This window comes from Plecotus auritus (genome assembly GCF_963455305.1).
Source record: "Plecotus auritus genome assembly, chromosome: 7".
NCBI lineage: Eukaryota > Metazoa > Chordata > Mammalia > Chiroptera > Vespertilionidae > Plecotus > Plecotus auritus.
Genome location: NC_137774.1, coordinates 61,561,631 through 61,584,729, shown reverse-complemented (window position 1 = coordinate 61,584,729; position 23,099 = coordinate 61,561,631). Strand labels below are relative to the sequence as shown.

Here is a 23,099-nt window from a genome sequence, read left to right as displayed (position 1 = left end):
GTGAATGCTTCTATCTCCCAGATCCAAGAAAAGGACATTGGGGGAGGGGAAGCTTCCAGGATTTTCTACATCCAAAATCAATATTTCTCTAATAATTGTGATCCATGAACCACTTGTACTAACATCACCTGGATTTTTGCTAAAAATGCAGAATTCTGGCTTTACTTCAGTCTCACTGAATGAGAATTCTAGGGGAAAGGGCCCAGGTTTCTATACTTCAGTAATCCTCCAGATGAATCTTGGCACATGTAAAGTTTGAAAACTGGAACTACATAAAGATGACAATAGCTGCCTCTTATTGAACAGTTTTTTCATATGCCAGATACCATGCTGAACCCTTTACAACTGTAGCACCTTTATGAGGTAGATGATAAGGTGATCTCACCTTAGAAAAATTCAGTTACTTGCTGAAAGTCATCCAGGCAAAGTGGGACCTCAAACCAAATTCGGATCCTAAAGCCTATGCTCTTAGCCACTAGCCCACTGTCTCCCATTAGGCCGTCTCTTCTCTGAGCCTTTGCCCACCCAAAGGCTTCTGTGGGAATTGGCTTCTCACCTGCCCTTTATGGGGTAGATGTGTGCTGCAGAAGATAGGAATATTTCAGTCACTAGCAGGAACAGTTCCTGTTGTAAATTAATATTTAGTGTCTGGTTCATGCATTAGCCTTCTTTTAAGTTGTGGATTGGTCCTAAAGAGCACTTGAGACTTAATACTTAGTATAAAGTAACTTTCAATTTTTCTTCAACTATTATATATTTTCCTGTGATTCTAAATCTTTTTTTTTACTCCAGTATTCCTCCAAGAGATTGAACACATTCCTGTCAGTGACAGGAATCTGCTGTGACATTGCTAGCCAGAGGACAAGATTAAGGGCCCCCCCGCTGCAGTTCTGAAAGGCTTCTCCCAAGAGACTCCATGGTCAGTGTCCCAGGGATCAGGAGAACCGGTGGGGCTAGAAGCAAAATGTAGGCGCAGACTCCACAGGGATTATGCCCTGTGCTGCTTACCTCCTTTCATTAGTACCTACAATAGGTGTGAACCGATCGTCAACCTCTCTTGTACAATTCTGATCCCAAAAGGGTTATAAAACAAGATTTTTTTTCCTCGAGTTTGCAGCAGTTTTTTTTGGCAGCAAACCTTGAACTGAAACTATTTATGCTCCTTACCATACTTGTTGATGCAGAAATATTAATGCTTGATTACAGGGTGATACCCAGACCTCACTGGGGGTGTTATAAAGTGTGTGTGGCATGTGCCATCTTGTCTTTCAAAATTTTAAAGAATTTTCCAAAAACACTTTTGGCTCCAAGAGTTTAGATGAGAAAGTTGAGATTATAAGAGCTGATTTCTCAACACATTGCTCCCAAGTTATGTGACCAGATTTGAAAAAAGGCCATGTGTGTTCTTCCAGCTTTGCTACACTGCTGTTTAACGAGCCCATTGAGATCATTTATCCTGTTGTTTGAAAAGCCTGTTAGCTTTGCAAATACTTGTATCCTATATAATAAAAGCCTAATATGCAAATCGACCTAACAGCAGAATGACTGGTTGCTATGACACTCACTGACCACCAGGGGGCAGACGCTCAACATAGGAGCTGCCTCCTGGTGGTCAGTGCGCTCCCACGGGGGAGCACCACTTAGCCAGAAGCTGGGCTCATGGCCGACAAGCACAGCGGCAGTGGCGGAACCTCTCCTGCCTCCGCTGCAGGCAGGAGGTAAGGAGCGAGGGGTAGCAGACTGCAAGAGCCCCGGACTGTGAGGGATGTCTGACTGCCGGGCTGAGGGAGTCCCCCACCCCCAGTGCACAAATCTCGTGCACCAGGCCTCTAGTAGCTCTATAAAAAGCCTCAAGAAACGTGTTTTTAAAGTAATATATTTGGTCTGTTGCCATTTGGTCATTGTAATACTTCAGACTTACCTTTTTTCTTTCCAGAGAAGTCCTATAAATATTTCATTTGGAATATTACCGTTTCTGTGTCTTCAGGTGGAGTCGAGTAGGAAATCAAACTGAATGCCGAGGCATTAGACTATGATTATTCCCCTTATCCTTGCCATTTAGAAAGCAATATAGCAGCACCAAAGTAAGTAATTTTTCATGAATAAGGATTATGGTGATAACATTCTCAGAATTAAGAATAACAAGTCTTTGAATAATGAACTAAAATATCTCTTTCTGGTTAAATCAATGTTATCACCACACCCCCTCCACTTTTGTTTTACTTAGAGAAAAAGAAAATTATTTTTTTCCAAATGAAAATCACCTGAAATCCTCCACTTTAGGCTTTCTTCTTTCTGCAAAACATGAAACTTTTGCTTAAACATGATCATGTTTTCTGTGCCTTTTCTTTCTCTGTGAGATAATTTTTTCTCACGAGATTTTTCCTACTGAGTGTGAATTTTGCATGTTGTGTGCTTTGTAAGGCTTGACTGCCTTCAGTGATGCACAGGAGGTTGGTAAGCACTAAGGAAACTGAGCGTGTAGCATGGCCTGGACTCAACCTCCTCTGAAGACAGGTAGCTTATTTGGGACTTAAAGTTCCTCTTTTCATAAAATAAACCTGTGGTATTGTGGTGTAATAGAAATTATATTGCCTGGCTGGTGTGGCTCATGAACCAGGAGGTCACAGTTTGATTCCCGATCAGGGCACATGCCCAGGTTGCAGGCTTGATCCCCATTAGGGGGCGTGCAGGGGGCAGCCAATCAATGATTTTCTCTTATCATTGATGTTTCTCCCTCTCCCTTCCTCTCTGAAATAAATAAAAATATATAGATTTTTTAAGAAATTATTTATTTGTCCCCAGTTCCTGACACAGAGCTCAAAAACCCTTGGAGTGTCCTGACTGATAGGATTGGGACTGGTTGCCAGAGAAAGGCTAGAACTCTCAGCCCAGCTCCAGCCTCTGGGGAGGGGACAGGGACGGGAGATTGCACTCAGGCACCAATGGCGACATGGTGATGATCTAATCAGTCATACCTCTAATGAGGCTTTGATGAAACTCTGAAACGAGGTGCTAGGAAGGTGGGTTGTGTGTCTGGAGAGGGCGTGGACACTGTACCCTTCCCCAGCCCCACAGCTTGCTCTGTCATCTCTTCTTTTTAGCTGTTCCGGAGTTGATTCCTTGATAAATAAACCCGTCAACGCACGTGAAGTGCTTTCTTGAGTTCTGTGAATTGATGTAGCAAATTATTGAACCTAAGGCGAGGTCATGGGAACCTCCAAATTATAGCTGGTTGGCAGGAAGTACAGGCAGCCATGGGACTTGCATCTGAAGTGCGGGCAGTTTTGTGAGACTGAGCCCTCACGACCTGTGGGGTCACTAACTTCAGAGAGTTTGTGTCAGAATTGCATTGCAGGACCCCCAGTGGTGCTGGAGGGCGGCAGGTGTCTCATGTGTTCACTGTGCGACTGGGTGCATCCACCTTCTCTTCCAGCACCTGACCAAGCAGGTGGAGCTCCTGCGGCAGATGAATGAGCAGCATGCAAAGGTTTATGAGCAGCTAGATGTCACAGCAAGGGAGCTGGAAGAAACAAATCAAAAGCTTGTTGCTGACAGCAAGGCGTCACAACAGAAAATTCTGAGGTAAACTTTCTAAAATTCATTGAGGAAGCCCAGGGAGCGGGAGTCATTTAGTATAAACTAGAGCATGATTGTCATGGGTTTGGGTTAGTATGGGGTAAGGTTTAATTCTTTATGAGGAATAGAGATTAGTGAACATTCCCTTCCAATTAAGAAAGCCCACTTTGAGTGACTGGCAGCTAATCTCTCCTCACTGCCGTGCCCTCAATTTCATGTGACAAGCAGCAATGGCTCTGTCTGTCCCTCACAGTCTGACTGAAACAATCGAATGCCTGCAAGCCAACATCGATCACCTCCAGAGCCAAGTGGAGGAGCTGAAGTCATCTGGCCAAGGGAAAAGGAGCCAGGGGAAGCGTGGCCAAAAGTCGGCACCCAGCTTCTCGGGTCTGAAAGAGCTGTATGACCTACGCCAGTAAGAACCCACCCTCCACAGCACATACGGGGAACATCTCAGCACAGATGCCGTCTGCATTCCTGTAGATTCAAAATATATTTAAGAAACGTCACGTGGCTGTTAGACCACCAGTGGTTTGAACAAAATCACTAACTGCAAATTATAGAGTTCTTGGGTATTAGCAGTTTCATGGAAATTCATTTTCTAAAGTCTTGGGAGCATTATTTCCATGCTTTTAATGTGCTAAATCTTAGTTTAAAATAAAATGCAGTACTTCTGATAGACTACATATTTGGGGGTTATATTTTACATTAGAGTGAAGGAGAAAATTGAAACTTCAGTAAAACAGAAATCCCAGTGAACGGTTTTTGTGCCTAAAGATATGCCTTTATAATTTAGTTATGAGACTGAATTTTTACTTAAAATTATTTATTGAGCACCTGCTGTGGTCAGATGCTATGCTAGACATGAAGAGTGGCAAGTAAAATAGACACAGTTCCTGCCCTCCTTCAAGGAGTTTTCCATCCCACGAGAGGCAGTTGAACAAATCTTCATACAGATAAATACAGTTACAAGTTGCCAAGGATCCTGAACAGGGAGAGAGGCCAGCTCTGTGTTTGATGGTTCTCACCCTTGGCTTGGTTCATCAGATCACCTGCTGAGTTTTTCCAACTGCAATACAAGTGATTCCCTCAGGCCTAAATCAGAACCTCTGGGTGTGGGTAAAAAGCTGCCAGGTGATTCTGATGTACACTCCTGGTTAAAAAAACACTGCAGCAATGGCTGCATATTATGAACCACACGGAGAACTTGGAAGAACCCCAAGTCCAGGAAGCAGACCATTTAGGTCGGAATTGGGGGATAGGACCCAGGCATCAATTTTTAAGACTACCCCAGAGAGTCTAATCTCTCCAAGGCCAAGGAACACTGGCCATTCTGGTTCCCTTGAAAGCTAATAGACTAATGGTCTTTGGGAATGGGTGTGCTGGACACTTTTCATGTTTAAAAAAGTTAGTCTCAAAAATTATATTTTCAAATATGTTTATTTGCCCACTTCACACAATTTCTTTTTAGCCACTGTTCTAGTGAGGAATGGGTAAAAATTCAGTCCCTGCATTCTGATAGACTACAAATTTGGGGGTTATATTTTACATTAGAATGAAGAAAAATATTGAAACTTCAGTAAAACAGAAATCCCAGTGAATGGTTTTTGTGCCTAAAGAAATGCCTTTAAAAAATATTTAGCTGAAAAAAAAGTTACTACGTTTCCTCTCACCATTCTCAGTCGACTTGGTTAATATATTCTCTCCATATTTTCCCTAGACACTTTGTGTATGACCATGTGTTTGCAGAAAAGATCACTTCATTGCCAAGTCAGCCAAGCCCCGACGAAGAAGAAAACAAGCATTTGAAGAAGGCAGTGAGGACGCTGCAGGCACAGCTGAGCCTAGAGCGGCAGAGGCGCATGGCCTTGGAGGAGGAGTACGGGCTTGTGCTGAAGGAGAACAATGAGCTGGAGCAGCAGCTGGGGGCCACTGGCGCCTACCGGGCACGGGCGCTGGAACTGGAGGCTGAGGTGACTGAAATGCGGCGGGTGCTGCAGTCGGAGCGTCCCTTCATGAATGGGGTTGAAAAGCTGGTGCCGGACTCCCTATTTGTCCCTTTCAAAGAGCCTGGCCAGAGCCTGCTGGAAGAGATGCTGCTGACAGTGCCCGAGGCCCAACGGAGGCCCCTCAAGCGCAGCAGCAGTGAGACAGTGCTCAGCAGCTTGGCCAGTGGTGACATCGTGAAGGGCCATGAGGAGACCTGCATCCGGAGGGCCAAGGCTGTGAAGCAGAGGGGTGTGTCCCTGCTGCAGGAAGTGGACACACAGTATAGTGCCCTGAAGGCCAAGTACGAGGAGCTGCTGAAGAAGTGCCAGCAGCAGGAGGGGGACTCACTGTCGCACAAGGCTGTGCAGACTGCCAGGGCTCCAGCCAGGGACCCAGCTGCCAGGGACCCACTCGCCGCTGGTGCCCCCGAGCCTGCTGGCTCCCCAACCAGCACACCACCTCCTGAATACAAAGCGCTCTTTAAGGAGATCTTCAGCTGCATCCAGAAGACGAAGCAGGAGATTGACGAGCAGAGAATGAAATATCGCTCTCTCCCCTCTCCTTAATGGGGCCTCCAGCTCCCTGCTCATTTCCTATCTCCCATCACCCCTCTCCCACTCAGACGTGTTTGTAGACCCCAAAGCCTGAAGCTGCTCACTACTTTGCTTACTCAGCAAGTGTATATATACAGTGAGGAAAGAGGATGGCTCCTGATATCAGTTTCCTAACCCAGCCCCGCAGTAAGTCCCTCCCATGACAAACTGGCCTCTGGCTGGCGCTGACTAGGCTGCCATCCTTGAGAAGCCCCAGAAGCAGTGGGGGCAGAGCTGTACTCATGGAGAGGTAGGCCTGGAGCTTCCATAGGATGTACTGATATACACAGTGCCTGCTACACTGGGAAAGGGCCGGGGAAACGAAGCTAAGGCGATCCCTGCTGCCTCCTGGCTTAACTTCTCAAAATGTGGAAGTCAGCCACCAACCTGAACTGTTCCCAAGCACTGTTGGATACTGTGAATTCATGAAGAAGACCATTCAGGAGAAAGTAGGGGTCTAATCCAAAGAAACAGTATTAACAAGTCCTCCACACCTTTGAGTTTCCTTTGCTACCAGTCGAACCGTGACAGGTAATCCTAACAGATCTAAAGCACTGAGCACCCTGCAGAAAGGCGAGCTCTGCTTGACCCCAGTTCGCCTGTCAGCCTGCACTCCAAAGGCCTCCACCCCACGTCCAGGTGTGTTCACGCGAAGCACAGTGTTAGGGTAGCCAAGCACACACTTCTTTCCTTCCTAAATTCCAACAAAGGGGACAAACCCCTCTTGTGCTGTCTGAGCTGCTGACCTGCTCAATGCCTGCAGCTCCTGTCAGTGATTGGGCTTGGCTGCAGGAACCCGTCTGCTGCTTTACTGAACAGTGTTGGCATCATTCTAACTGTGGAAATGGATGACTCCTCGCACTTGCATACTTTAATTTAAAACTATTTAAGAGAACTAAGGTTCCCGTAATTGTATATATTTTTCTAAAACCAAATAAAACTACCTATGAAAATGAACAAATGGGTCTGTTGCTTATTAATTTAAGCTTAAGCCATTTCACTGTTGTAACCAAGTGTTCACTCTTCTTTGTTCCAACAAACATCATTAGGAAATTTGATAATGATTTTTTTTAAATTATTTTTAGACAGGAAGAGAGAGAGAGAGAGAAACATCTGTGAGTTGCTTCTTACACATCCCCTACTGGGCATGTGCCCTTACTGGGAATCAAACCAGCAACCCCTTGGTGTATGGGCCAGCACCCAACCAACTGAGCCACTCAGGTCAGGGCTTGATAGTGATTCCCCTCCACCCCCCATTTCTTTTACACAAGTCCTTGGGATTATGTAATAGCATCAGTTCTGCTCAGACTGACAAGTGTTGGTTAAAATTGCTATATGATTGAAAAACATTTTCAAATTATATACTCTATAATTTTTCACTATTTTAGGAGTGTCAGTCTGGGTACTGAATTAATAGCACTTGACCAGTTGATTCTCAAAACATTTTCTCATTCAGTTATAGGAAAGAAACATTATAATATTCAAACATTAAATGAGCATTGACTTTTTTAAATTTTGCTTTTGAATTATTTAAGTTTAAAGAGTTTGTAAACTTAGTTATCTTGTCTTCACTGATCTCCCAACCCATCCCCGCCCCAGAACCAACTATACAAGTTAGGTTTCTTTTTTTTTGTTGTTTTTGTTTTTGTTTTTGTTTTTGTTTTTTTTAAATATATTTTTTATTGATTTTTTACAGAGAGGAAGGAAGAGGGATAGATAGTCAGAAACATCGATGAGAGAGAAACATCGATCAGTTGCCTCTTGCACACCTCCTACTGGGGATGTGCCTGCAACCAAGTTACATGCCCTTGACCGGAATCGAACCTGGGACCTTTCAGTCCGCAGGCTGACGCTCTATCCACTGAGCCAAACCGGTTTGGGCCAAGTTAGGTTTCTTGTATAGTCTTCCAAAATACTCTGTGTATATATTAGTACATGAACCCTATCTAATAAAAGGTAATATGCAAATTAACCATCACTCCATCACAAAGATAGTGACACCCAGTCCTCTCAGCCCTGCTGGAGTCCCCCAGTCGCGGGGCGGGGGCGGCTGCTGAGAGCAGGCTGTGTGAGCGGCCTGGCAGAATGCTTGTTTCATCCACCCCGGCCACAGAGTGCCTCTGGGCAGCAGGCATGGAGCAGCCCGGGGGGCCGGGGGGGGGGTGGAACGCTTGCGTCGTCGCCCCAGCAACAAGGCAAGTGTTCTGCACCCAGCTGCAGATGGGCCTCTGGCCAGGCTGGGGCGCGGATGGGCCTCTGGGCCGCCGAGAGCCTCTGAACAGTGGAGAGCCTCCTGGCAGTGGAGCGGCCAGGCCCCACAGAGAGCTATTGGTGCACGGATTCGTGCGCAGGGCTACAGTATGTTTATGAGACCCATATTTTTAAGCAAATAAGTATACTATAAGCACTCTTCTGCATCTTCCATTTTTACTGAACCATGAATCTTTGAAATCTTTATCTGATTACATGGTCTGGGAGCACATGAACACTGAGCAGGCGGGGTCCACTCTTGCTTTTGTGCCTGACGAACGTCATCTCTCTCTCTCTCTTGATTGGAAGAGCTTAGGCTCACTGACTATCTACATTCTTTTTTTTTCAATATATATATATACACATACACACACACACACACACACACACACACACACACACACATATATATATATATATATATATATATATATATATATATTATTGATTTCAGAGAGGAAGAGAGAGAGGAACGTCAATGATGAGAGAGAATCATTGATTGGCTGCCTCCTGCATAGCCCCCTACTGGGGATCAAGCCTGCAATCCAGGCATGTGCCCCTGACTGAAATTGAACCCAGAATACTTCAGTCCACAGGCCGATGCTCTCTCCACTGAGCCAAACCAGCTAGGGCTATCTACGTTCTTTATGATAGCTGTATAGTATCCCAGTTAATGGATACATATGTGTGTGTGCATTTAAATACTCCCTGGTGGGTAGACTGCTTCTAGTCTTCGCTACTACCAAAAAAATTCATAAATATGTATGTGTGTGTGTCTTCTTGACAGTCCTTCGATCCATCTGATTCCATTTTTAAATTTATTATGGTAAAAATATGCATAGTGTAATAATCTTAATCATTTTTAAATGTATAGTTCAGTGGTAGTAAATACATTCACATTTTTTTGCAGCCATCATCACATCCATCCCCATAATTCATCTTTAAAACTGAAATTTGGAGTTATTCTCCAATAGGGTGGGGCAACTATCTTCCCCCCAGGCAAAAACCACCTGGATAGCGAAGGTCTGTCTGAAAAGATGTCATCCGCAGTGTGAGGGAACAACTCAGCACAGGAAACGAAGGTGTCTGCCTTCTAAGGTCTATCCCAAGAGCCCCACCCTGGCTTCTGCTCACACAGCTCCAGTCCACTCTGCCCTCCCTCTGCCAGAGCCCAAGGTGAGTGGATGCACTTGGAATTTTGTGCATTGGCCCTTTAAGAGGGTGCCTGCATTTCCGGCAGTCTCTCCCTGGCAGACAGCAACCCCGCTGCTTTTCACAAGCAGATGATATGTGAGCACCTTTCTCAGTTCTGGTGCTCTCTGCTGGGAGGCCCAGCTTGGGTATTAGACCCCAGAGTTCTCAGTGGCAACCCCCCAGAGCTGAGATATCTCTCCAGAACTTCAGCTGCTGTCTGTGGAAGCCTGGCTTTTGTTCCTCCGCCCTTCCTACTGTGGTCTCCTCTTTCCATTCTTAGTTACTAGGTTTCTCTCCAGCTAGTCTTCAGTTGATTATTCAGGATGTTTTTGTTTGTTTGTTTTTTGTATTTTGTAATTCCAGTTTGGTCCTGGAAACGTATCTCTATAGCATCCATTTACTCCACTGCCATTTTTAATGTTTCCAATCCTATATAATAAAGAGGTAATATGCAAATTGACTCTCACGCCCTCGTACAAGATGGCCGCCATCTTGTGATGGCCAGAAGGGGAGGGTAGTTGTCGGCGATCAGGCCGGCAGGGGAGGGCAGTTGGGGGTGACCGGGCCTGCAGGGGAGGGCAGTTGGGGGCAACTGGGCCTGCAGCGGAGGGCAGTTAGGGGCGACTGGGCTGGCAGGGGAGGGCAGTTGGGGGCAACTGGGCCAGCAGGGGAGGGCAGGTAGGGGCGACCTGGCCTGCAGGGGAGGGCAGTTGGGGGCAATTGGGCCAGCAGGGGAACAGTTAGGCATCGATCAGGCTGGCAGGGGAGTGGTTAGGGGCTGATCAGACTGGCAGGTAGGTGAGCGGTTGGGAGCCAGCAGTCCCGGATTGTGAGAGGGATGTCTGACTGCTGGTGGGATCAGGCCTAAACTGGTGGGATTGGGCCTAAACCGGCAGTCGGACATCCCCCGAGGGGTCCCAGGTTGGAGAGGGTGCAGGCTGGGCTGAGGGACATCTCCCCCCCGGCCCAGTGCATGAATTTTTTGCACCAGGCCTCTAGTTTTTTAATAAATATAAACATTTAAAACTATAAATTTCCCTTTTAGCAGTGCTTTTGCTGTGTCATGTTTTGGTTGTTCTGTTTTCTTTCTCATTCATCTCTCAAGTATTTTACAATTTCCCTCATGATTTCTTTGATCCTTGCTTGTTTAAAAGTGTGTTAATTTCTACAATTTTACAAATTTTCTAGGTGTTTTTGTTGTTGTTGTTATTGATTTCTAACTTTACTCTGTTGTGGCCAGAGAAGATATTTTGTAGAACAGTGGTCGGCAAACCGCGGCTCGCGAGCCACATGCCGCTCTTTGGCCCCTTGAGTGTGGCTCTTCCACAAAATACCACGGCCTGGGCGAGTCTATTTTGAAGAAGTGGCGTTAGAAGAAGTTTAAGTTTAAAAAATTTGGCTCTCAAAAGAAATTTTAATCGTTGTACTGTTGATATTTGGCTCTGTTGACTAATGAGTTTGCTGACCACTGTTGTATAACTGTCTTTTAAAATCTGCTGAGGTTAATTTGTGGCCTAACACATCCTGGAAAGTGTCCCCTTGTGCAATAAGAATGTGTATTCTGTTGTTAGGTGATGGGTCATGGTATGTGTTCCCTTACAGGGATAAATTCTGAGAATTGCATTGTTAGGTGATTCCATAGTTGTGTAAACATCATAGAGTCCATTTATACCAAACCTAGATGGTACAGTCTACTACACACATAGGCTGTATGGTACAGCCTATTGCTCATGGTCTACAAACATGTAAAGCATAACATGTTACTGTACTGAATACTGTAGGCAGTTGTAACAAAAAGTACAGTAAAAGTGAGGTGTAAAAGATAGTGTGTGCATGTATGCTTTGAAAGGGCAAGGGAAGGGCTGTGGAAGGAATTGCTATTGGAGGAAGAGTAGACATCAGGGGAGAAGGAAAAAGAGAAGAGAAAGGGTACACAGATCAAGATACCCAGATATAAAACTTGAGATGAGAAATAATAAAACAGAAAGAGGGAGAGAAATGGCTGGGAGGAAACAGATAAACAGAGGGAAGTGACTGTGGGCATGAGTGTGTGTTTGTGCAGGGACTGGTGTGGGAGCATGGGTTCCTTGCTCCCTCCCCAACTCTGAGGCCCCAGCTATGATAGCCTCATTGAATTCCACCACCCAGAGCTTAGCAATAAATTCAACATTAGTCAGCCTTTTCTTTCAACATTGCAAACAAACTTTTTGCTTTTAATCCTTTATAAGGAACCACTGTTGTATATGTGGCCTGACATCAACTGAAATGTCGTGATGTGGTGCATGACTACATGTGTTAGGTCTAGCTGGTTTATTGTATGAAGTCCTCTGGTTCCTTATTGTCTGTCTTATGGTTCTATTCATTATTGTGAGTGGGGCCTCCAACTACTATATAGAATTGTTTCTCATCTATGTCAGCTTTTGCTTCATATATTTTGATGTCTGTCATTATGTACATAAATGTTTACCATTGTTTTATGTTCTTGCTGTGTTGACCCTTTTGTAGTCTTTCGTCTCTTGTAACCTTTGTTGATATAAAGTCTATTTAGCTGTTAGCATAACCATTCCTGCTTCCTTTCAGTTACTATTTCCATGGGATATCTTTTCCCACCCTTTCACGTTCAACCTGTTTTGTGTCTTTGGGTATCGAGTCTCTTGTACAGAGCATCTAGTTAGATCATGTGTTTTTATCCATTCTGCCTCCCTCTGTCTTTTGATTGGAGTTTAATTCATTTACATTGAAAGTGATTACTGATGAGGAGAGTTTGTCATTGTGCTATATGCCTTATAGCTTTTTTATCCTTCATTTCCTGCTTTTGTGGTGAAATGTTTAAATTTCTCATTCCATTTTATGTATTTTCTACAGTTATTTTCTTTGTGGTTACCATGGGGATTACATATCCTAAAGTTAAAACACTAATTTGAATTTATCCCATCTTAAGTAACATAATTGACCCTTTTCAGCTTTATCCCCCTCCCTTTCACTGATGTCACAAAATCACCTCTTATATACTGTGTACCCCAAAACATAATCTGGTCATTTTATTTTTTTAATATATTTTATTGATTTTCTTACAGGGAGGAAGGGAGATGGATAGAGACTTAGAAACATCGATGAGAGAGAAGCATCGATCAGCTGCCTCCTTCACACCCCCTACTGGGGATGTGCCCGCAACCAAGGTACATGCCCTTGACCGGAATCGAACCTGGGACCCTTATCCACTGAGCCAAACTGGTTAGGGCTAATCTGGTCATTTTAAAGTGCATTAATCTTTTAAATTATCTAGAAAACAAGATTTAAATGTATAGCTCCTAAATCATGTACCCAGAAAGTACTTACAAACCATTGTTAATAATGCCACCTCCTATAATTGCCAATGTATTTACCTTTTTAAAAATATATATATTTTATTGATTTTTTACAGAGAGGAAGGGAGAGGGAGAGTTAGAAACATCGATGAGAGAGAAACATCGATCAGCTGCCTCCTGCACACCTTCTACTGGGGATGTGCCCTCAACCGGAATCAAACTTGGGACCTTTCAGTCCGCAGGCTGATGCTCTGTCTATCCACTGAGCCAAACCGGTTAGGGCGCCAGTGTATTTACCTTTATTGAAATCTTCATTTCTTTATATAGCTTCATGTTACTGTTAGTGTCCTTTTGTTGCCCCTTGCAGGACTCCCTTGAGCATTTCTTTCAGAGCAGGTCTAATGGCCACAAATTCCCTCAGCTTTTGTTTTCTGGTAATGTCTTAATTTCTCCCTCAATTCTGAAGAACAGTTTTGCTGGACATACGATTCTTGGTTCAGTTTTTTTCTTTGACTATATTGGCCCATTGTCTTCTGGCCTCCAAAGTTTCTATTGAGAAATCTGTTATTGTGGATCCCTTGTATGTGACGATTCACTTTTCTTTCTGCTTTTAGAATTATCCTTGGCTTTTGAAAGTTTGGTTATGTGTCTCACTGGGTCTCTGAATGTATTTTACTTGGAGTTTATTGAATTTCCTGGATATTTTATATTCATATTTTTCCTGGTATTTGAAGTTTTCAGCCATTATTTTTTTCAAATATCTCTCTCTACTCCTTTCTCCCCTCCTCTGGGACTCCCATGATAGATTTGTTTGATAGTGACAATGGTCCCATAGGCTATTTTCACCTTTTTTCAATCTTTTCATTCTGTTCCTCAAGCTCATTTTCCACTGCCCCATCTGCAAGTGCGCTGATTCTTCTGCCTGCTCAAGTTTGCCTTTGAATCCTTTTAGTGAATTTTTTTCATTTCTTTTCAGCTTCAGAACGTTTTGGTTTCTCTTAGATCTCTATATATTGATATATTCATTTTGTTCATACATTGTTGTTGTTGTTTTTTTACTTTTTCCACATCTTCCTTTAGTTCTTTGCATATCTTTAAAACAGCTGTCCAGGTCTTTGTCTAGTGCATCTGCCATTGTGTCTTCAGGTACATTTTCTATTGATTTGATTTTTTCCTCTGAATGCGCCATGTTCCTGTTTTTGTATGCCTTATTTTGTTGTTGAACACTGGACATTCGAATCTAATAATGTAGTAACTCTGGAAATCAAATTGTCCCCTTTTCCCAGGGTTCCTGGGTTTTGAGTGTGTTTTTGTTTTGGTGGTTGCAGGCTGTCAGCACAGTTGTCTGGAGATGAAAACTTAAGGTCTTCTCTGGTCTTTTCTGGGCCTTTAACTGGGCAGGTATGGGTGCTTTCTAATTTCCCCCATATAAGCAACTATTTTTGAATGTCCTAGTCTTTAGTGTCTGGCTCTCCAAACGGGAAAAATGATGGGAGTGAGGGTGAGGGCATGCCAGACTTTTAAATCCCCTGGTATCACCTCAGTCGTAAGGGTAAGGGCTTGCAGCAATAGGGTGAGTGCAACAATGGCTGCCCACCTTTTGTCTGCACTTCCATCACCAGAATCAGCAATAAAAGCACAGATTGCTGTATTGGAGAATAGGGTCCTTTGTTCTAATACAGGTATCCTGGTTCATTCCTGGTGATTCCTGCCCTACCATCTTCCCAGAATAATCTTAAACACCATTCTAAATCTAGTCTCTATCACTTGAAATAGTCCTAAATTTCTACATAAACTTTAATTTCTATTCTAGGATCTGCTTTTCAGGCACTTAGGACAATTTTTAATTGCTGTACAGCTTGATATATTTAACTGATAAGGGGAAGTTACCCTCATTGCTCCTTCACAATTTTCCTGGATTACTTTACTTCCCCCCCCCACTCCAATCTGAACTTCATTGACCTATGAACCAGGAGGTCATGCTTTGATTCCTGGTCAGGGCACATGCCCAGGCTGTGGGCTCGATCCCCAGTAGGGGGCGTGCAGGAGGCAACTGATCAATGATTCTCTCTCATCACTGATGTTCCTATCTCTTCTTCTCCCTTCCTCTCTGAAAACAAAAATATAAAAATTAAAAATATAAAGAACAGACCATGATATAGAGACTTCAGTCCAAAAACATGGGTTTGTCTTCGTATTTGTTCAAATGATATTTTGTCTCTCATCAAGCTTTCAACTTATCATTTAGGTTCTGTACATTTTAAAAGGTTCATCTCCTAGAGCCGTAGCTGGCAAACCGCGGCTTGCGAGCCACATGTGGCTCTTTGGCCCCTTGAGTGTGGCTCTTCCACAAAATACCACGGCCTGGGCGAGTCTTATTTTGAAGAAGTGGCGTTAGAAAAAGTTTAAAATATTTGGCTCTCAAAAATTTCAATCGTTGTACTGTTGATATTTGGTTCTGTTGACTAATGAGTTTGCCAACCACTGTCCTAGAGGTTACAAGATCTTTGTTGCCGAAACCGGTTTGGCTCAGTGGATAGAGCGTCGGCCTGCGGACTGAAGGGTCCCGGGTTCGATTCCAGAAAGGGCATGTACCTTGGTTGCGGGCACATCCTCAGTGGGAGGTGTGCAGGAGGCAGCTGATCGATGTTTCTCTCTCATCGATGTTTCTCTCTATCCCTCTCCCTTCCTCTCTGTGAAATATCAATAAAATATATTTAAAAAAAAAAAAAAGATCTTTGTTATATTTCCTAACTAGATGCAAGTAAGAAAGCTATTGATTCCAGCTATCTTGTTTAATTCTGAGAACAGCTTTTAGATCATTGTATTGATGCATCTGAAAAAAGTATTAATTTTGACTCCTCTATTTTTATATCTTTCTCCTTATTCTTTTTGTTGTTAGTCCTCACACAAAGATATTTTTCCATTGATGTTTAGAAAGAGTGGGAGGAGGGGGGGAAGAAACATTGATGAGAGACAAATAGATTGGTTGCCTCCTGTACATTCCCTAACCAGGGCTGGGGGTTGTGCCTACAACCAAGGTCCGTGCCCGACCCTTCAGTTCACAGGCTGATGCTCTATTCACTGAGTCAAACTAGATAGGGCTCCCTTATTCTTATCTGCTTTATCCAGTACCCTCAGAATCTATCTATCTATATATATAAAAGGCTAATAAAGTGTTCCTGTGGGAGTTCGACTGGGAGTTCAATCGCTCACTATGACATGTGCTGACCACCAGGGGGCGGCACGGAACGAAGGAAGGCCCAGCCAGCAGCCCCCAATCGGCCCTGATTGAATTTTGTACACTGGGCCTCTAGTATTAAAGAATTGCGGTGAGTAAACATCTGTCTCAGTCCTAAGGGATATGTCCAATATTTGTTAGTTTTCCTTTAATAAAGACTCAATCCCATTTTGAGAACTTGTACCTGGCATGAACTGTAGATTTTTGATCCCCAAGGTATTTGGGGTTTTTCCCCCCATAGTGTGAGCTGTTAATGGACACCGTGATATCACCCTTGCATTTCTGTTTTAGTAGTGGTTTTGTATTATGGCAGTATCAAACATGCCACTGGAATTCACTATTAGGATCTTTATTCATACCATGCTGCCTCTGTCATAAGAATTTGGAGGCTTGTTACATATTGAAGTTATCCCTATTGTTTATGTCTTAAAGGTTTGATATAATTCAACTGTGTTACCTGAGCCTTTTCTAAGAATTGGTCTGTTGCAACTTTTTTCTAGTCAGTTTTAATAATTCATATTTTGCTTATAAATTGTCTAATTCCCCTTAGTATTTCCCATTTCACACATCTATTTGGGATTTGTGCCGTTTTCTTTCATTGGTTAATTGTTGGCATATTTTATTTTACATTCATGTTTATCTCAATTTTGTTAATTATTTCCTCCTATATTTATGTTCATTTTTCTAGCTGTTTGAACTCAATGTTCAATTCATGCCTCTTCAAGGTTAGGCCTAAGAACCATGTTTTTTGCTCTAAGGTTGTGCTGTTTCTGCTGCACCACAAGGGTCTCCCCTTTGTAATGTGCTAATAACAACAGATGGACACACTCCAGAGTAATTTTAGTAATGTTTTACTCTTTAGGCTCGTGTATTAGAACCAAGAGCATAGTCTACAATCAACCTGTTAAACTATATTGGATGTTTTTCTTTTTTGGCAGTTGGTGTAGGGAAGTAGACCATCTAAACCTTCAAATAGTGGTGGCTATTGCCCCAAAATACAACACGGCAAATTTCACATCTTGACCAACCCAGCTTGCTTTTTCATAACCCTCTGGGGTTGCACTGTCTAATCAGGCCACCACATGTAGCTACTGGGCACTTTATAACTGTCGCTCTTTCAAATTGAGACTGTTTTATGTGTAACATACCAGATTTTGAAAAGTTAATACAAGAAAATGTGAAATTTTTTATTACATGTTCATGTCTTCGTTGTATTGGGCTAAATAAATAGTAAGTTGAATTGGTTTCTTTTTACTATCTCCATGTCAGTTTTGCATATGGGCTGGGCAGTGTTTCTTTCAGGAGTCCCGCCCACTCGCTGACTGACACACAAGGCTCCACACAGACAGCACTGTCTTCCTGTAGCCAGCTGAAGACAGCAGCACTGTGATGCCAGCTTAGTGTTAACATTTATTTAAAAATACACAAAATAGAAATTTTTTACATCAAAGTGTGATAACCTCACTTATACATTGTTCCATACTTACCTGATTTTGTTTGCATCCTTATGCAAACATTCAGAATAGATGGATTTGATTCTGGTTTTTGCTTCAGTTCATGTAAACAGGTGAGGCTGCTACATAAAGTGGGTTGTTTTACAAGGTCAAGTGGTCATAGAAACCTAACAGTAAAACAATTAAATTTGGTTTGTTTGATGAAATTGGCAGAAGTCTTAGCAGATAGATCATCAAAGACTAAATATTGGCTTCTAGGCATTTTAAGTATTAAAAACCTTGAGGGTTCTTTTTATCTTGTAAACATAACTTAGACCTTGTTGGCATTAAGTTTGAAAAGTAGAATATTAAACCATGATTTTCATCATCCTGCCCATGTTCGAATACACTCTTATTATGAGAATGAAACCAAATAACCAAAATAAACCAGGATTTTCAAATTGTACTGCAAAGAAGGTTCTGATGGTCTCTTCTGGGAGCAATGCAACTGAAGGTGATCCTAGCACTGGCTGAATGCAATCCCTTCTGTCCCCTGGACAGTGTAATGCCATAGGCCTCGAGATGGTAGTCCCTCTTGCTGTGTCTTCTGAAGCAACTGAGACTCTACTTCCACCTCTGCTGTCCTTCCTGGGGCTGAGATTCACTGGGGTGGTGGTTTGTGGTAACTGTCAAGATTGTACTGTCCCTTTAAGGTACCACATGCCACCATAGCTTACACAGCAGTCCTATGAAGAGAGAAACGTGTTAAGGGCAGGCATCAGCAGGAAAGGTAGCTGCTCGATGATTCTGGGCAGAATTTCACAATTTGACTTGAATTAATAGAACAAATGGAAAATCAAGACCTGCCTGGTCTGTCCCTTCAGTGTTTGGGCCTCAGCCCCTGACCCCCTTTTCTGCTCACAGGGGTCTTAAGAGGGAGGAACTACAAATAAATCTGCTTTATAAACACAAAATAGAAAAACTGAATAGCTGACCAGAACAAAGGTGCTTCATAAATAGTGTCACTATATATACAGCCATGGATGTTTATGATAATAGATAAAAGAACATAAGGTAACTGTCATCAACTTTCTGTGTTTCAATGTTTCTGCAAATATGGTATTTGGAGCAGTCAATTCATAAAAGCATATAGGTAGTAGTACAATGAAGTACTCTCATCTACTGGACAAGTTAAAACCGGTTCTCCTGAAAGTTAAGTAGTACAAGAGTTGGTATGTGGCTATGGCAAAAGTCATGCAAGAGGTACAAGGCTGAAAGGGGGCGGGAAGTAGAGTCAGGACTCTGAAGGGTGAAGATGACCCACTTTTTGAAGGTGGAGCCTATACCTTACTCAGTTTAGTCCTTCAGCACAGACCATCCCAATGTCAATCATTTATCTGTTGCCAAGGACCTGATTTAACATTCACCGAGTGGCAGGAAAGCAGCCGACTAGAGCCCGCCTCCATCTACAACAGCGAAGAGCCTGTCGTGGGGCACCCTTGTGCTTAAGCTCATGGTCAGAGTTGTTATACAAAAACAGGCATACCTTTAGCACTTTATCCACCTCCTGTTTACTGAGATCTTCGCCACACTCTTGAGTCAACCGAGACTGGATCATGTTCCGGCGTACCCGGTAATTTTTGGAGAAAATTTCAAGCAAAACTTGTCGATGCTTTAATAGCAAAAACATGTTATTATGAAAAGCAATCAATTAAAAGAGAAACATCCCAAACCAGTCTATGATCAAAGACCTTGCTCATGGACTCTGGTGAAAGATGAACACGTTTGGCAACTGGTCCTCTCTCAGACCCCAACAAAATGAAGACTCAAAGGTATATGCCCAACAGAGCTGGTGAAAAGTTGGCAGAGCATAAGCCATTTAGACACACTGATACATAACAAACAGGAGAGAGAGCTGAATGGCCAGTGGGGAAAGCGCCATCTAAAGTACATGAAGCCAGAGGAAGGGGTGAGGAGCATGTGGCTGAAAGTGCTGGCACAGAGATGACATGGCACCTAGGAAACAGATGACCTGGAAAGCATTACATCCCCAAATAAAAACCAGATAGAAGAGAAGTGGGATGTCATTGAACAACTCTGAAAGTAGAATGCAATGGAAAATGTCTTACATTCAGAGGGAAAATGATTTGCCCTCTAACATTCCAGCCCCAAACAGACAATTCTACTTGAGGACCACAGAGCCACTTTAAGGCATGAAAGAACAGACAACTCCCTGTCCCTGGAAAGCCAAAATGAATCAAGGAGGAAGACATGAGATTCCGTAAGCCAGTCCCGCTGGAGAGGCCCTCTGGGAATCACGCAACATTGGTATTACTGTTGGTATCTGTTCAGGAACCATGCAAATGAAAACAGGAAGTAGCGTAAAAAAGAAATACAGTCATAGCATAATGCTGACATTTTGCTCTACAATGAACACATTTGCAGACATGATGCTGGAAGCACTGACCCTGATAGTGTCGAGTTGATACATCCAACAGCAGTTTAAGTGCATCTTAAGGTACTCTCTTGGCAGTTAAAAAAATGGTAGCCCCTTGCCGAAACTGGTTTGGCTCAGTGGATAGAGCGTCGGCCTGTGGACTGAAGGGTCCCAGGTTCGATTCCGGTCAAGGACATGTACCTTGGTTGCGGGCACATCCCCAGTGGGAGATGTGCAGGAGGCAGCTGATCGATGTTTCTCTCTCTCATCGATGTTTCTAGCTCTCTATCCCTCTCCCTTCCTCTCTGTAAAATATCAATAAAAAATATATTTTTTTTAAAAAAAATGGTAGCCCCTGCAGATAACTACACCCATTTGCTGGGTAGTCAAGGAGCGGTGGCTCCATATCAGGTCAGGCATAGACCCATAAAGCTGTTAGTCTTACTGGATTTTAAAATATGCACTTACTACTTTAAGTTATCAGAGAATTTCAAGAGTAATGAACTCAGAGATCACCTACCTATTCTGGCCAAAGCACAGAGGGTTGCTCAGGGAGATCATTCCGGGCTGCTCCCCAACCACGGCCCATCAGAGCCCCCCGTTTTACATCCTGCCTGCCAGCCAGCCCCCTTCCAAGAGGCAGAAGGGAGCCAAGAACTCAGTGGGGGCTCTTGCTCACTCCCTTCCCCCAACACTGGTGGTGTGAGCAATGCAACCTTAACCTTTAAAGTGCAGGCAAGTTCGTGGGAACGTCAGGGTCCATGACTGCACAGACAGTTTCCTGGTTTAATTCATGTCTGGTCACCGGACCCCCATGACTGGAGGTGTGATGAGAGGAAAAACGACAATTTCTCTTAGAAACCCAACAACCAAGACTAAGAAGGCATCCTTGTAATGGCTGCTGCCAGAGGCCCGAGCGACGGACCCAGCCTGGCCTGCCAGTCAGCAGGGCGTCAGAACCCTCCAGAAAGCTGTGTAGCAGTGTATGTACCAGGACACGGCCCGTTCCCGATGAGCTGTCTCGAGCCGTTTCCAGGCTACTCCCATGCAGCTGGCCCACAGACTTGCACTGGGAGTCAGACGTGGGCTCACACTACTGGCACCTCCAGCCGGTCTGACAGTAGACAGGCTGTTTAGATTGGGAAGGGCTAGAAAACCTGAACTGTGAGGCACTCTCAGCAGCAAAGGTTGCCTCACCTGATCACTCATGTCTCCAGACTCCCAGAGGGCGAACACCTTCTGCTCATCCGGGGAAGCGGCCGTCTGTGGGGGAAACTAACCGAGGCCCAGGTGTGAGCTGGTTGCTTGTCTTCACCATGGGGACCCTCCCCGCTGGCACCAGTCTGGTTCTTGGGGAGGGGGCCAGCCACCCCCATAAGGGCCTTGGGGGGCGACAATGGCAGAGCCAACGTGCTCAGTACGGTGGGGAAGCGGCTCTTTTTCCCACTAGCCTGGCATTAGCTCACTCTGCTTTCCCATCAGCCTTCTCCTTCCCTGAATACCAACCCTCAAATGTGACCTGAGAAGCCTCCCCCCAAACTCCCTGGGCACATGCCTCCTTTCAGTCCCTTCCACAAGGCTGTACAAGGAGTGGGTTGAAGGCCCTGTCCGCCTCCCAAGCAACTCATGCCACTGCTGGGTGGGGTCTAGAGGTGGCCCAGGCTCTGGGTACCTGGAGAAGGGGAGGCAAGGAAGGTGGCATCTGGCACAGTTGGTACTACTCCATAAAGGCCCAGGCGGGGCTTTAAATACCGTCTCATTTGATCATTAGAAACCAGAGGCAGTGAAGTGTTACGCTCCCCCTCTCCATGAGGAAAAGCAGTTCGGAGGCTTGCTTACTGCCTGTGGTCACACAGCTAGTCTCAAGTCTACCCGCTCTCTCGGGGCCTCAGCTTCCCTGTGTAAAACCACGAGGCTGGACAGACCTGAGGCCTCTTCCACCTCAGACAATACTATGACCTGGGCCCCGCGTCAGGGCAACAGGGAGGGAGGGTGACGGGCGAGCTGCAGAGAAGGCCGCAGTGTCACAGACACCAGCCCTCCCAAGAGGAAGTAGGCAAAAGCAGGTCCTAGGGAGAAGGGAGAGCAGACACGCCATTTTGTGTCCCTTGCCTTCTGTCCACTCCAGCCGCCCAAGATAGTCTGGCTCAGCTCAGAGAAGGGTGACCCTGCAGATAACTACACCCATTTGCTGGGGAGTCAAGGAGGGGGTGGCTCCAAATAGGGCAGGGCCCCAAGCCGCAGTGCCTTCTGTACCAGACCGACCCAAGGAGGCTCCTTGCCATGAGGGCCAACTCCCCTGGGACAGCCTCGCCAGCCTGGCACCCAGGGCCTCTTGCCCTAGTTTCTGTTCCTCAAATACACAGAGATGGGCCTTAGCCTCAGCTCTCCCAAGGCTGCAGGCTCTGACCTCGGACTGCAGACATCAGCGCTCCCTTATTAAGAGGCAGTGCAGCCCAACTCACCCTGCCTGCTGCTAGGTCGGGGCAGAGCCTGGGAGGGGAGAAGAGCCAGCAAGCTTCCCTGCTTCCCCGAGGCCACAGCCTGGCACTCCACGCTGAGTGAGGGGCTCCAACGCAAGCCAGGGCCTTGAACAGCTCAGCTCAGCTGAAGCAGAAAGGACTGAGGAGCTGGAGCCACTATGCTGACATTCAGAATCCAGCTGTCATCCTGGGCATCTGACCTTTAAACAGGCTCATCCCACTTTTCTGAAACCAGTCTCTTCATCTGCGGGGTGCAAAGACCAGCGACACTAGAAATCACCCTAAAAGGCTGACAGGAGTGAGCTGAGGTGCCGGTGGGGTGGGGGTGCTAGAAACCAGGACGGGCACATTTCCTTCAGGCCTTGCCGAGTCCTGTGACACAAACGCGAACAATCGCCCACCTCAGAAGAGGGTGCAGAGCCCAAGGCTGGCTGGCCCAAAGTCACGCACAACCATCACATAAGAGCCAAGACTCGAACCCAGGTCAGTGGTCTTCCCTAGTCCCCACGCCCCGTGCTGGCTCCCCCCACCCCCACCCCCAAAGTTGGCTGGGCTCAGGCCACTCTGGAGTGACTAGACTTCTCTCTCGGGC

The 23,099-nt window shown here is 44.9% G+C and overlaps 2 protein-coding genes across 4 annotated transcripts in view; one reads left to right on the top strand and one right to left on the bottom strand.

Moving 5' to 3' along the window:
• Nucleotides 1-7,110, top strand: part of CDR2 (cerebellar degeneration related protein 2) — a 39,983-nt gene extending 32,873 nt beyond the window's left edge. Inside the window, exons 3-5 of the mRNA XM_080678156.1 lie at nt 3,437-3,585; nt 3,833-3,994; nt 5,300-7,110. Coding sequence (XP_080534282.1) covers nt 3,437-3,585; nt 3,833-3,994; nt 5,300-6,134 — 1,146 coding nt within the window. The 3' untranslated portion in view covers nt 6,135-7,110. The remainder of the gene's footprint in view (nt 1-3,436; nt 3,586-3,832; nt 3,995-5,299) is intronic.
• A 9,886-nt stretch (nt 7,111-16,996) lies between these two features.
• The window catches only part of POLR3E (RNA polymerase III subunit E), a 36,319-nt gene continuing 30,216 nt past the window's right edge, over nt 16,997-23,099 (bottom strand). For all 3 annotated transcript variants that reach the window (XM_080679038.1, XM_080679039.1, XM_080679040.1), the window contains 3 exons: nt 21,222-21,299; nt 19,134-19,259; nt 16,997-18,333 (listed from right to left, as the gene is read on the bottom strand). In XM_080679038.1, coding sequence (XP_080535164.1) covers nt 18,277-18,333; nt 19,134-19,259; nt 21,222-21,299 — 261 coding nt within the window. In that variant the 3' untranslated portion in view covers nt 16,997-18,276. The remainder of the gene's footprint in view (nt 18,334-19,133; nt 19,260-21,221; nt 21,300-23,099) is intronic.